The following is a 14,118-nucleotide window of genomic DNA, read 5'->3' on the forward strand; positions in this document are numbered from 1 at the left end:
AATTATTATAACTTTATAAATACACTTACTATAGACTTACTAATGACTTAAAATTTACTGTAGTAATTAATACAAAAACACTCATTTGGGCAAACAGCACTAATGACTTGTTTAGGACTTGAAGCTTAAAGTTGAGGACTTGCAACTCGACTTGGACTTGCCCGTCTTGACTTGGGACTTGAATGCCAAGACTCGAGACATACTTGTGACTTGCAAAACAATTACTTGGTCCGGTGCAACCATTCAGGCTGTAGACTCTTGGACTCTCGATTGCCAAAGAAAAGATAGACTGTTGTTTCATGCCTCTTTAAATTTTTGCACTTTAAAACACTTATAGACTGTTCTTTTTCATAAACTGCTGCTTTGATATAAAAGTGAAATATCATGTTTGGGACAATCCTGGACTGTTAAAATGCTGAACAGTTACAAGAACTCTGGCACTACAAAATATGTGTGAAACAAAAAACGGACTAAAAGACTTGTGTGGAAAGAGAATGGTAATGTGGAGATGACATTTATTTTTGTAGGGGAGTGTGTGATAGATTAAAATGGTAATTAAGAAATGTCATAATATAATCCAAAAAGGAACATGATTAAAAATAGTTCATAAAATGGTTAAAAAGTTTAAAATTGTTTGTTCAAATAATGTAAATGGAAAGTTAGTTTTCATGGTTTCTTGTGGATCTGTGATCTATTTGTTAAACTAGGGTATGTTGGTGATTGATTAGTTTTGCCTGACGAGACACTAGGGGGAATTTTCGCGGGTTTTCTCAATCTGCATGAAGTTTCAGTAGAGAGAACACCGCTGGAGTTTTGTCTGATATTAATATTTTCCCCCTTTTCAGGGATGAGGGATAATGCTTGGTAAAAAGTGTAAAATGGGTTAATGCATAATGTTTCACTTTTTATTGTGGCTATTTTAACTGTTTTATGTGTTTGAAAGAGTTCAAACTGATGCACAGTAAAGAGCATTGGTAAGAGGGTGTGTAGCGACTCTAGCGACTCCACGGAAAGCACCAGATGCACGTGGAAATTGTATGTTAACAAGTTAGACTTTGATGTTGAATGTGTAAATTAGTGTTTATTCTAAAATTAATTGTTTATTTGTGCCTGAAATGTGTTTATAGTGGTATATATATATACATTGAGAAATTTTTAGTATGTATACATGAGAAAGTAAGTCATTGAATAAAGAAAATGGTTTAAAAAGTATATGTGTATTTACAAGAGAGAAACGTTTTGATCATTTCAAGTGTATAAGTTGATAGTTAACTATTTTTACAATTAGTATTGGTATAGTATTAAACTATATTATTTCTGGACCCGTAAAGAAACCGAGCAATGTTCTGAAAATGTGCTTTATTGGAATTTGTCTTAACAATCTGCATAAAGTTTCAGTAGATTTCAGTATTTCGTCTAATATTTTCCCCCTTTTCCGGGTATAATATAGTAATTCTGTAATAATTAGAATGCAGTTATTACTGCACTTTTTAAGGCTGTTGTCCTGCTTCTCTGTAACTTGTTTTTTTTTTTGAGTGTTTGTCTGAAACTGACATCTAGTAGACATTTCATGCTTTACAGACTCAGAGACATGCCTGTTTTACACAAGTGACTTAAACACAGAACCAGGAAACAGGAATCCCATGACTTAAGGGAAAAAGAAAGCGAAAGTGTGACTGAGATGTTGTGTGTTTGTGTCTCTGTATTATTGCAGTAAAATGGCAGAAGCCAGATTTTCTCAGGATGAGTTGATGTGTCCAGTGTGTCTGGATCTCCTGAAGGATCCCGTGGCCATTCCCTGTGGACACAGTTACTGTAAGAGCTGTATTACAGGCTGCTGGGATCAGGAGGATCAGATGAGAGTCTACAGCTGCCCTCAGTGCAGACAGACCTTCAGTCCAAGACCTGCTTTAGTTAGACTTTGATGTTGAATGTGTAAATTAGTGTTTATTCTAAAATTAATTGTTTATTTGTGCCTGAAATGTGTTTATAGTGGGAGAACAATGGAAATGATATAGAGAAATAGACAGACACACACACACACACACACACACACACACAAATATATATCTGGCTGAACTGGTGGAGAAACTGAAGGAGACCAAACTTACTGCTGACTGTTACGCTGGAGCTGGAGATGTGCAGTGTGACGTCTGTACTGGAAGAAAATACAAAGCCGTCAAGTCCTGTCTGATGTGTCAGGAATCTTACTGTCAAACTCATTTTGAGCGTCATGAGGAATTTCATTCACGTAAGCCACACAAAGTGATTGATGCCACTGGACGACTGGAGGAGATGATCTGCCAGAAACATGAGAAACATCTGGAGATGTACTGTATTACTGACCAACAATGCATTTGTGAGCTGTGTACAATATATGAACATAAAAACCATGACACTGTATCAGCTGCAGCACAGAGGACAGAGAATCAGGTTTTTAAAATTAGTGCTTCCACTTGTAGTGTGAAACAAGCTTTAATCTTCATGTTAATTCATGTACAATAGTGGTAAATAATCAATCATCCTTTCTGGAGTTTACAGCCATTAGTTATCAGTTTGACTTTTACTGGATTCATCTGTTCACATGATGATTTAGTGCCAGTAGTTTTCTGTGAGATTTACTATCATCCATTTGTCCTGCAGAAGCATCTGAAGGAGACACAGAAGACGTTCCAGCAGAGAATCCAGCAGAGAGAGAAAGATCTTCAGCAGCTGAGAGAGGCTGTGGAGTCTCATAAGGTGAGTCTGGAGAAGAAGAGAAGTTTGTCTCAGTCTCAGTTCAGACTCACTGAAGCCTGAATCACTGTGTGTCCTAACAGCGCTCTGCACAGACAACAGTGGAGAACAGTGAGCAGAGGATCTTTACTAAGCTCAACTGCTCCATTGAGAGAAGCTGCTTTGAGCTGATGTGGCTCCTGATTCCTGATATCAGAGCTCAGGAAAAGGCTGCAGTGAGTCGAGCTGAAGGACGACTGGAGCGACTGGAGAAGAAGATCAATGATCTGAGGAGGAGAGACGCTGAGTTGGAGCAGCTTTCACACACACAGGATCAGATCCAGTTCCTGCAGGTAACAGAGATCTAGAAGAACAGGATCATAGTGGACTTGAGCAGATCCTGCTGTGACAGAGACTCACAGAGAAACAAAAAGGCTGCAGTGAGTCGAGCTGAAGGACGACTGGAGCGACTGGAGCAGGAGATCAATGATCTGAGGAGGAGAGACGCTGAGCTGGAGCAGCTTTCACACACACAGGATCACATCCAGTTCCTGCAGGTAACAGAGATCTAGAAGAACAGGATCATAGTGGACTTGAGCAGATCCTGCTGTGACAGGAGTCTCACAGAGAAACATTTCATGAGTGTCTTACTATATAATCATCAGTCTTTTTATTATAATAAATAATCAGTTAGACTCTCATCTGATGATCTTCTTTTGAAAAGAGGCGCCGCTTGCAAATGGCTTTCAGCTCTGAAAATCTCTTAGGAATAATTTCTCTGAGCTCTTTCTTCTGGAAGATATATTTAGATGTCAAACACCACTAGTGCCGTCAACAGTTCAAAACTTCACTAACTTTTCAACTTTTAAAAAAAATTGGAACAGGTGATCTTTAAAGCGGATAAAAATAATTTTATTTGCCTGCATGATTAATTTGACAATGAAGACCCCAAACATGAAGTGATGCTGTATATTAGCAATCAGTCCCACAAGGATTTCAGAATAAAATTCAAGGTGCTGCAAATAATTTGTTTTTAGCTGAAAATGTGTTCCTTGGTGATATTGTTACAGGCAGCGTAAAAACAGATAGTGGATCCAAGTGCAAGCTTTATTAAAGAGCTAAACAAGAACCAGCAATGTGTGAGTGCAACATAAATAGCCCTCCTAATGGGAAACAGATGTGTCCATAATCAGTTCCTAGGCTGGGGTTTCTGGGAAATGGAGTCCGAGGTGAGAAGGTGAAGGTAAGGGATGGAGATTCCGTTAGAGGAGCTCATGGGCACTCTAGCTGGAGATCGTGACAGAGCCCTCCCCACTTAAAAAGCGGCTTCCAGGCGCTCCCCAAAGGGTCACAGAAGTCCAGGAGGGAGGCGGAACAGGGGGAGGGATGGAGGGCGAGGTCCCTGTGGAGTTGGAGGACCTGGAGACTGAGGCAGAGTTTGCTAAGCAGGTGGAGCCGAAGACCACCAGAGCAGAGCTGAGGACCAAAAGGGCAGAGCTGTTGGAGCTGAAGAGCACCAGGGCAGAGCTGAAGACCACCACAGCTGAGCAGATGAGACCGAAGATCCCCACTGTGGAGCTGATGACCACCAGGGTGGAGCTGATGGTGCTGAGGACTACTCAGCAGCCGTAACAGAACAGGCTGAGAGATCAGAGATGGCCTCCTTGGCCGTAACAGGACAGGCGAAGACTTCAGAGACGGCCTACTTGGCCAGGACAGGACAGACATGGAGTTCAGAGATGGCCTCCTTGGCTGGGACAGGACAGGCTGAGAGATCAGAAACGGTCTCCTTGGCCCGGGACAGGTCACACAAAGACTTCAGAGATGGCCTCCTTGGCCGGGACAGGACAGGCAAAGACTACAGAGACGGCCTCCTTGGCCGGGACAGGACAGGCAAAGACTTCAGAGATGGCCTCCTTGGCTGGGACAGGGCAGGCAAAGACTTCAGAGATGGCCTCCTTGGCCGGGACAGGACAGGCAAAGACTTCAGAGACGGCCTCCTTGGCTGGGACAGGACAGGCGAAGACTTCAGTGACGGCCTCCTTGGCCCGGGACAGGACAGGCTGAGAGTTCAGAGATGGCCTCCTTGGGCATGACAGGACAGACGAAGACTTCAGAGACGGCCTCCTTGGCCCGGGACAGGACAGTCAAAGACTTCAGAGACGGCCTCCTTGGCTGGGACAGGACAGGCGAAGACTTCAGAGACGGCCTCCTTGGCCCGGAACAGGACAGGCTGAGAGATCAGAGACGGCCTCCTTGGCCAGGACAGGACAGACTGAGAGTTCAGAAGTGGTAGCCACCACCCAGAGAGGAGCTGAGGTAGACTCCTTCGACTCAGGAGGAGCTGGAGCAGACTCATGGACTGAAGTGGGCTCCGGACCAGACCCACAGACCGGAGTGGGTTCTGAAGCGGATTCGTGGACTGGAGCAGGCTCAGGAGGATGAGTAGAGCAGTGTGTAGCACAAACACACAGGATGGCCATTACAGGGAGCACTGAGGATAGGGGAACAGCTTCTATGACAGCCAGGACTGTGGCGGGACATCCATGATTGCTGGAAGCTCTGGCATGTCGGCCATCTTGGGAAGAGACTCTGGGCTGGTGGCCATCTTGTGAAGAGACTCTGGGCTGGCGGCCATCTTGTGAAGGGACTCTGGAGGGGTGGCCATGACAGGATGAGGCTCTGGAATGGCGGCCATGTTATGAACTGGCTCAGGTGCAGGGACCACAGGACAGGAAGATACTAAAAACACTGGAGTGGCGAGCATAATAACTTGACATGGTGGTGATCTTGATGAGCCAAGCTCTGTGGCCACCAGAGCTTGGTGTGTCCTTTCCTGTTTAGGGGAAACATCATCCTCAACAGCCCCGACAATGAAGGAGGAACCACATAACAGCAGGGCATAATCCAGAAACTGACAAAGTGACCCTCGAGGACCATCACGAGTGAGTATCTACTTCAATGGTTTATTTTGTCCTTTTACAGAAAAAGTCAATGAGTGCAAAGTCCGGGAGATCAGAGAAATATGCAATGTCCAGAAAGTCTTGAATGTGGTCCTTGAGAAAATGCATTCCCTGACAGAGGCATACTAACTTGATTGCTGGGTCCATGATTGGCCTGGAAACAATCAAATAGCTGCTGAATCCGGGTATGGCTGAGTCTTCTGTTACAGGCGGCATGACAATGGAGTTGGGATGGGGTGAGAAGGTGAAGGTAAGGGATGGAGTGCCCTCTAGAGGAGCTCATGGGCACTCCAGCTGGAGATCGTGACAGATATAATGCAAGTCAGCGGCTGCATGTTTTTGACAATAAAATAAAGCAAATCAGAAAACGCAAAATGAAGTGGCACTGACATTATATTGAGGTCTTATGAAGTGAAACTATCTGTCTGTACAAGAAACCGAACATAATTTACAACATTGCTACCGGTAATCCAGACCCTCAGGCAACGGGGAAATCCAGAGTTGTTTTCAATGAACCGGTTCAGTTCACTAGTTTATTTATGTAAACACGCAATGACTTCATGTATACACAATTAGAATATTAAAGCACCCGATAATGTTGTGAAATGTGGATGTTTTACATGTCTAATGCATATAAAGTGAATAAACTTGCCTTTTTACCTTTTTACTTAAACAATGAGAAACCATAAAAACACCATAAAAAAAAGTGTTTGGTTCACACATGCACCAATCAGCGACTCATCGGTCTTTGGTCCGAGTCGCACTGTTTCCTCAGTTCAGTGACTGCTGGCGGAACTGAAGCGCTGAATAAGTTCACAGGTAATAATTTTGTGTTCCTTGATATACTTTTTTTATTCTCAAAGACAGGAAGCCGCTGACTTGCATTTTCTGAATCACCAAGGTCCACGGTTTCAGCTAAAAATCTTTTTTACTGTTCTACTGAAAAAAAAGTTACCTACAACTAGGATGGCCTGAGGTGAGTAAAGTAACAAATGTTCTGTTTTTGGGTGAACTATGCCTTTAAGACATGCTCAGGTTCTGTTTGGGTTCAATGCGCTAAAGCATTGTTCAGTCACTACAGAATTGCAAAATTGCTCAATTTAATGCAAAATCAAACACTGCATTATTTGCGGCACCTTGCATTTTTGACTGAAATCCTGATGAGTCTGACTCGTAACCCAAAGGTTGTGATTTCAAGTCCTGGGTCCGGCAGGAGTTGTAGGTGGGGGGAGTGAATGTACAGCGCTCTCTTCCACCTTCAATACCACGACTGAGGTGCCCTTGAGCATAAATGGCTGCCCACTGCTCCGGGTGTGTGTTCACGGTGTGTGTGTGTGTTCACTGCTGTGTGTGTGCACTTAGGATGGGATAAATGCAGAGCACTAATTCCTAGTATGGGTAACCATACTTGGCCACATGTCACGTCACTTTCACTTTAATATACAGGGTCATGTTTGTGAAGTTTCAGTGTCTTTAACTGCTCTAAAGTTGTAAATAATAGTTTACAAACTAATCGTAGCCTTTGAGCTGCTTTTCCTGATCAAATCTACTCAACCCTACAATGAGACTCCATTGATGTGCTTAAGGACATTTATGCTCTTAGCAGATGTTTTATCATCCACACTATTTTCTAGAAAGTTCACATATAGTGTAAGTGGCAAATACTAGAATCTGTAGCTCTAATGTGATATAATAAATATGAAAAAGTTTTAAGCTGATGCTGTGAAAGTGCTGGATTGAGGTGAGTTATTAATGATCAGTCAATTCAACAAGAGCCGCACAAATCTGATGTTCGTGCAAGTTATTGGGTGAAGTGTGGCGCTGATGAGTTTTATTTTTGTTTTTAACTCTGTAGAGTTTCCAGTCTCTCTCAGCACCTCCTAAATATACAGATGTAAATGACGATCCCTTCAGTTCTCTCTTCTCTTTTGATGACCTGAGAGAATCTGTCCGTCAGCTGAGACAAAAACTGGAGGATTCCTGCAAAGAGGAGCTCAAGAAGATCTCAGACAGAGGTAAAGTCCTGAATTCATCTGCTCTCAGAAACGGGTCCATCATCATCTCATATCATGGAGAACATCATATTAGAAATTTCTTAGTAATGGATGCAGGATCATGAGAATCACACTGTTCATGTCTGTTGATTTCCACAGTCACATTCACCAACATTGTTCCCAGAACCAGGAATGACTTCCTGAGTGTGTTCATGTTCTTCCTGTAGAAGGTGAAAGAAGAGTTTTATAATTGATGATGTAAATGATGATTTGCACAGGATATCTGGTCATCTCTAATGAGACACTGATAATACACTGAACATGAAGAGTTCAGCTACATGAAAAGATCTAACAGATTCATAATTCCTGATTCTGATGTGTTTTATCTCCATCAGATTCCCATCGGCTCACTCTGGATCTGAACACAGCATATAAACGGCTCTGTCTGTCTGAGAGCAACAGAGTGGTTACTGGCACTGACACAGTCCAGCAGTATCCTGATAATCCAGGCAGATTTGATTATTGGTATCAGGTGTTGTGTAGCGAGAGTGTGTGTGGACGCTGTTACTGGGAGCTGGAGTGGAGTGGGAGAAAAGTGTTTATATCAGTGTCATATAAGAGAATCAGCAGGAAGGGACGGAGTAATGAGTGTTTGTTTGGATCTAATGATCAGTCCTGGAGTTTGGACTGCTGTCCTTCCGGTTACTCATTCACACACAATAACATGGTGACTGTTCTCCGTGTAAAGCCCATCAGCAGTAGAATAGGAGTGTATGTGGATCACAGTGCAGGAACTCTGTCCTTCTACAGCGTCTCTGACACAATGAGCCTCATCCACACAGTCCAGACCACATTCACTCAGCCGCTCTATCCTGGGTTTGGTGTTTATAAAGGATCATCAGTGAAACTGTGTTGATGAATCAGAATAGCTTGATGAGAGATTCTACTCATAATGCTTTGAGCTGCATGATAGATCAGTAACAGTAAGATGTCATAGAGTCTGTTCTTTTCTCTTTATGACATTAATACTGCAGCTGAACTTCTGTCACTGAAATAACATGTCAGAATAAATGTGTGTAATAAATCATCATGTTGACAGTAAGATCAGTGAGTGTGTGCGAGTCCTGCTGAGTGACGATGTGTTTCTGTGGTTTTCTCAACTTCTGTTTGTGTTGATTGAAATCAGTCATTTAGTTTTTAATGTAGAATCACATCAGTCATTTTTATTATTACTATCAAAATTACCTTTCATTTCAAATGATCACAGTCAATAAATGATTTTCATTATTCACCTCATGTAGCTCCAACCCTTCTGGTGTCACGAGTCGCTGATTTTATTGTCATTCATTTTTATTTGTGTGTGTGTGTTCAGTAGTTCAGTCGTTCAGTAGTTGCTTCACTGACTGGAGTGGCAGGTCAGCTGACCTATCAGCAGTGCTGGGTAGTAACTGATTACAAGTAATCTGGATTACATAATCAGATAAAAAATGAAGAACTTGTAATTAGAGTATATCACATTTTAAAATGCTCATAGTTAAGTTTGGATACACTTTATTTTAAAGCTGCAGTCCGTAACGTTTTTTTGGTTAAAAATGATCCAAAATCTATTTTTGAGCAAGTACATAACCAGCCAGTGTTTAAAACTATCTCCTTACCTTAGTCCAAATCACAATGGTAAGCTTGTTATGTTTTCTAATTTGAGTGGTACTAGTAGGTTTTTACGAGAAATACAAGCATGCCGCCATTCGTCTTTGCGTTATTACGTCAAGTCTGTAAACAGAAAGAAGAACATGTTGCTTGTGAGGATGCTGCAGATGGCGGATTATTTATAGCCTTTTCTCACAGCAGATAGAATAATTAATATCATTTTGATAGTGGACTGTAATCCACAAAGGATTATGTGTTAATGAAACACATGTAAGTGACTGAAATTAGATTATATTCCAGTTTTAAATGTGCATCCCAGATACGTGGGATTACACAAGATTTGTATTTCCAAGAGAGTCAGTTCTAAGGAACAAAAATTTGCTTTTTGGGTAAAAAGAACAATTTCTTGATGAAATTATGAAATTTGAATATTAAATTTGAATGGTATGACAATTAAAGATTAGACTGTACAGAAATTTAAAACCTACAAGTAACGCTAATACACACTATTTACACGTAGTCACGCAATGCTGATGTTGTTAGTATTAACAATTTAAAATACAAAGTATAACAATAATAATAATGTGCACTGTTTGATGTGATATGAGCTAAGCGATCATTAGATTTAATCACCATTGGTAGCGTGATTAATTGTTTAATTGTTGATTAATGTTTTTTTTTCTCAGTTGGTCAGAACTAAAGTGGCAGACTTGTTACTTACTTGTTCAGATGACAATATCATGTGAAAATTATTTAAACCCTTACTTTTTTATGGATAACATGATTACTGAATTTCAGCGGAGACCAGGACAACTAGATGAGCCCCGAAGACCTCGTCACCTAGACGGCCATTGGGACAAGACCACGGGAACCAGATGAGTCCTCTGCACAATCTGACTTTGTGGCAGCCTAGACTTAAACTGCTGGTTTCATCTGGCCAGAGGAGAACGGTATACTATTTCGACACACTATTTCCCTGTTTAATACTGTAAAGCTGCTTTGACACAATCTGCATTGTCAAAAGCACTATATAAAATAATGGTGACTGAAAGTTAAAAGAGGGACTCAACAAATATCACAATTGAGGTATATAATGACACTGATCACAATATTACTCTGATGGGCCAGACTCCGACTGGTACAGTGCAGCTTGTCAAGAATGTTTTCCATGCTAGTATGTTTGAGGTGCCAGCAAACCCTACCGCTGTTGGGGTATGCCACATCCAGGCCACATCAACACTAGGTGATGCACAGACTAGTCAACTAGTCGATTAGTCGGCTTTAATCCTCTGCCATGACGCTTTAAGCTTGATGTCGACTTGTCGCTGGTCCTATAGAGGTTGCAACAAAATAAGAGATCTTTAAGTTCTCATTTACGCTCCATTTCCAAACAGTTAAAATGACGAATAAATGCATACTCCAAATACACTCCACAAGACGTGTGATTATACCATCTGAATGCTCGAAACTGAACAGGAAAATGCACGTTTTAAACAGCTTATTGTACAGGTAAGATAATCACCATTCTAATCTAATGCGCTGCTGCAGCTTGTACATGACGCGCAGATTGCACACACACAGAATCATTCAGTAGCGCAGAAATGTATTGTCAACACTGTTCTGTGATTTCTCAGTAATGTAGCTTAGAAAATGAAAAGTTCTAGCATATATTTCTTAGTAACTAAAACCCACAGCTTCACTCTTAGTAGAGAGATGCGGCCAGGTAGAATCATCACCCTTAGTACGACCTGCTAAAAAGTACTCCAGAAGGTAATGCTCACCTGAAAAATAGCCCGAGACAGTCAAAGACAAAATGCACGAGAACTGGTGTTCTATAGAGTAAGCCCATTACCTGGACAAAACAACATCAGAGCACTCTTGAACAACTAATTGACTGTTTGCTCCAGCCCCCTGTATTAGCTTTCCGGGACTTTTCACAACCTTTTATACTGCATACAGATGTGTCAGCTCAAGGCTTATGTGCAGTATTATACCAGAAGCAAAATGAGAAACTTTGTGTGATTGCTTATGAGTAGTTGTCGTCAGATGTAATAGGTGCAACCATTCTGGCTGTAGAAACTCAAGAAGCACCCAGCATCCCATGGTCAGTCTCGACCAACTGTGCAGAAGCAGCTGAAGGAGACACAGGAGACGTTCCAGCAGGGAGAGAAAGATCTTCAGCAGCTGAGAGAGGCTGTGGAGTCTCATAAGGTGAGTCTGGAGAAGAAGAGAAGTTTGTCTCAGTCTCAGTTCAGACTCACTGAAGCCTGAATCACTGTGTGTCCTAACAGCGCTCTACACAGACAGCAGTGGAGGACAGTGAGAGGATCTTTACTGAGATCAAATTCTCAATTGAGAAAAGGTGCTTTAAGCTGATACGGCTCCTGATTCCTGATATCAGAGATCAGGAAAAGGCTGCAGTGAGTCAAGCTGAAGGACGACAGGCGCGACTGGAGCAGGAGATCAATGATCTGAGGAGGATAGACTGAATCACTGTGTGTCCTAACAGCGCTCTACACAGACAGCAGTGGAGGACAGTGAGAGGATCTTTACTGAAATCAAATTCTCAATTGAGAGAAGGTGCTTTAAGCTGATACGGCTCCTTATTCCTGATATCAGAGATCAGGAAAAGGCTGCAGTGAGTCAAGCTGAAGAACAACTGGAGCGACTGGAGCAGGAGATCAATGATCTGAGGAGGAGAGACGCTGAGCTGGAGCAGCTTTCACACACACAAGATCACATCCAGTTCCTGCAGGTAACAGATCTAGAAGAAAAGGATCATAGTTGACTTGAGACAGATCCTGCTGTGTGTATATATATTGTGGTGGGAGGAGCAAACGACAGACACAGTGGGTGTGGCGTCAGGCCTTGGAGAGGCTTTTATTAACAGAAAATAGCATAAAAATGTCCAAAGCAGGGAATAAAGTGTCCAAAGGAAAAAAGTGTTCAAAATAAACAGGGGATCTGGTGTCCTCGTCGTGCCGCGGGACGAGAGTTCGTGAAGGTGGGGCAGTGCTCGGGAAGGAAGGGTCCAGGTAAGGGGCACAAGGGGCGGCAGCTTCTTCCAGCGGCTTCATCCTTCTCTTTGCCCACGGTGCTCGAAGGGACTAGACGGCCCGGCATCCTGGCCCGACAGCCGTGTAACGGGTGCGGTTCTCGTCCGGACCACGGGTCCGGCAGCTCATGGCTCTGGCGGCGCAGGAGTCCCTCTACGCACCCTTACTGGACCCACCAGGACACCAGCGTGCATGCATGGGGAAGAGACCGGTCTCTCGTACTTCACCTTAGTTTTTCATGTGATGCTATGTCAGAACATAGGATCATCTTATTTAAAACAGATTCTTAAATTTGTATTCCCACAGTTCATTAAGTCCATTTACAGAAAAAGTAAATGAGTGCAAAGTCCGGGAGATCAGAGAAATATGCAATGTCCAGAAAGTCTTGAATGTGGTCCTTCGAGGAAATGCATTCCCTGACGGAGGCAAACTAACCTGATTGCTGGGTCCATGATTGGCCTGGAAACACTAAAAAGGCCACTGGATCCGGGAATGGCTGAGTCTTCTGTTACAAACAATGAGAAACCATAAAAACATTACTTTACTTCCCTTCATTCAAGTGTTTGGTTCACGCATGCGCATATCAGCGACTCATCGGGCTTTGGTCCGAGTCGAACTGTTTCCTCAGTTCAGTGACTGTTGGAGGAACTCAAGCACTGAATGAGTTCACAGGTTATTCATTTTGTGTTCCTTGAATTTATTTATTTTTTTATTCTCAAAGATGGAAATCTGCTGACTTGCATTTTATGAATCACCAAGGACCACGGTTTCAGCTTAAAATCTTCTTTACTGTTCTACTGAAAAAAAGTCACCTATATCTTGGATGGCCTGAGGGTGAGTAAATTAACAGAAAATGTTCATTTTTGGGTAAACTATGCCTTTAAGACACGGTCAGGTCCTGTTTGGTTTCAAGGCGCTGAAGCATTGTTCAGTCACTCCAGGATTTCACGATTCTGCGATCACAGAATTTAATGCAAAATCAAGCACTGCATTATTTGCGGCACCTTGCATTTTTGTCTGAAATCCTGATGAGACTGATTGCTAATATACAGCCTCATGTTTGTGAAGTTTCAATGTCACTAACTGCTGTAACGTTATAAATAATGATCAATTTAATCATAGCTTTTGAGCTGATTTTTTGAGCAAATCTACTCAACCCCACAATAAGATTCCATTAATGTTCTTGAGCTGTTAGATGGACATTTATGTTCTTAGCAGATGTTTTATCATCCAAACTATTTCCTAGAAAGTTTACATAATTAAGTGGCAAATACTAGAATCATTCATATTAGAAATGTCTTAGGAATGGATGCATGATCATTTTTCCTTGACATCAGAATCACACTGTTCATGTCTGTTTATTTCCACAGTCACACTCACTAGGACCAGGAACGACTTCCTACAATGTAAGTCAGTAAGAAAACAAGCAGAAAACTCATTGAGTGTGTTCATGTTCTTCCTGTAATCTGGACATCTGTACTGAGACACTGATGATACACTGAACATGAAGAGTTCAGCTACATGAAAAGATCAAACAGATTCATAATTCCTGATTCTGATGTGTTTTATCTCCATCAGATTCCTTTTAATGCATCTTGTAGATGTCCTGGGAACTAAGGTACACTTAAAGTGGGAACTAAATGTCTTTTTCAACTTGAGAACTACAGTCGCAGAGAATTGTTTATTACACAGAATCTGTGCCAATATCATGGATCAACTATGTCAGCATCACTTGGCCACTTA

The 14,118-nt window shown here is 42.1% G+C and overlaps 1 protein-coding gene across 1 annotated transcript; it reads left to right on the forward strand.

Annotated features, from left to right (window-relative positions):
• Window positions 1-1,718: 1,718 nt before the first annotated feature.
• Window positions 1,719-13,964, forward strand: LOC107676804 (E3 ubiquitin/ISG15 ligase TRIM25-like). The gene is made up of 9 exons (XM_016471489.1): window positions 1,719-1,918; window positions 2,061-2,433; window positions 2,644-2,739; window positions 2,820-3,068; window positions 7,534-7,693; window positions 7,832-7,848; window positions 7,951-7,958; window positions 13,759-13,781; window positions 13,954-13,964. The coding sequence occupies exons 1-9, from the start codon at window positions 1,719-1,721 to the stop codon at window positions 13,962-13,964; spliced, it is 1,137 nt and encodes a 378-aa protein (XP_016326975.1).
• Window positions 13,965-14,118: the final 154 nt, after the last annotated feature.

This window comes from Sinocyclocheilus anshuiensis, unplaced genomic scaffold, assembly GCF_001515605.1.
Source record: "Sinocyclocheilus anshuiensis isolate Anshui unplaced genomic scaffold, SAMN03320099.WGS_v1.1 scaffold184, whole genome shotgun sequence".
Taxonomy (NCBI): Eukaryota; Metazoa; Chordata; class Actinopteri; order Cypriniformes; family Cyprinidae; genus Sinocyclocheilus; species Sinocyclocheilus anshuiensis.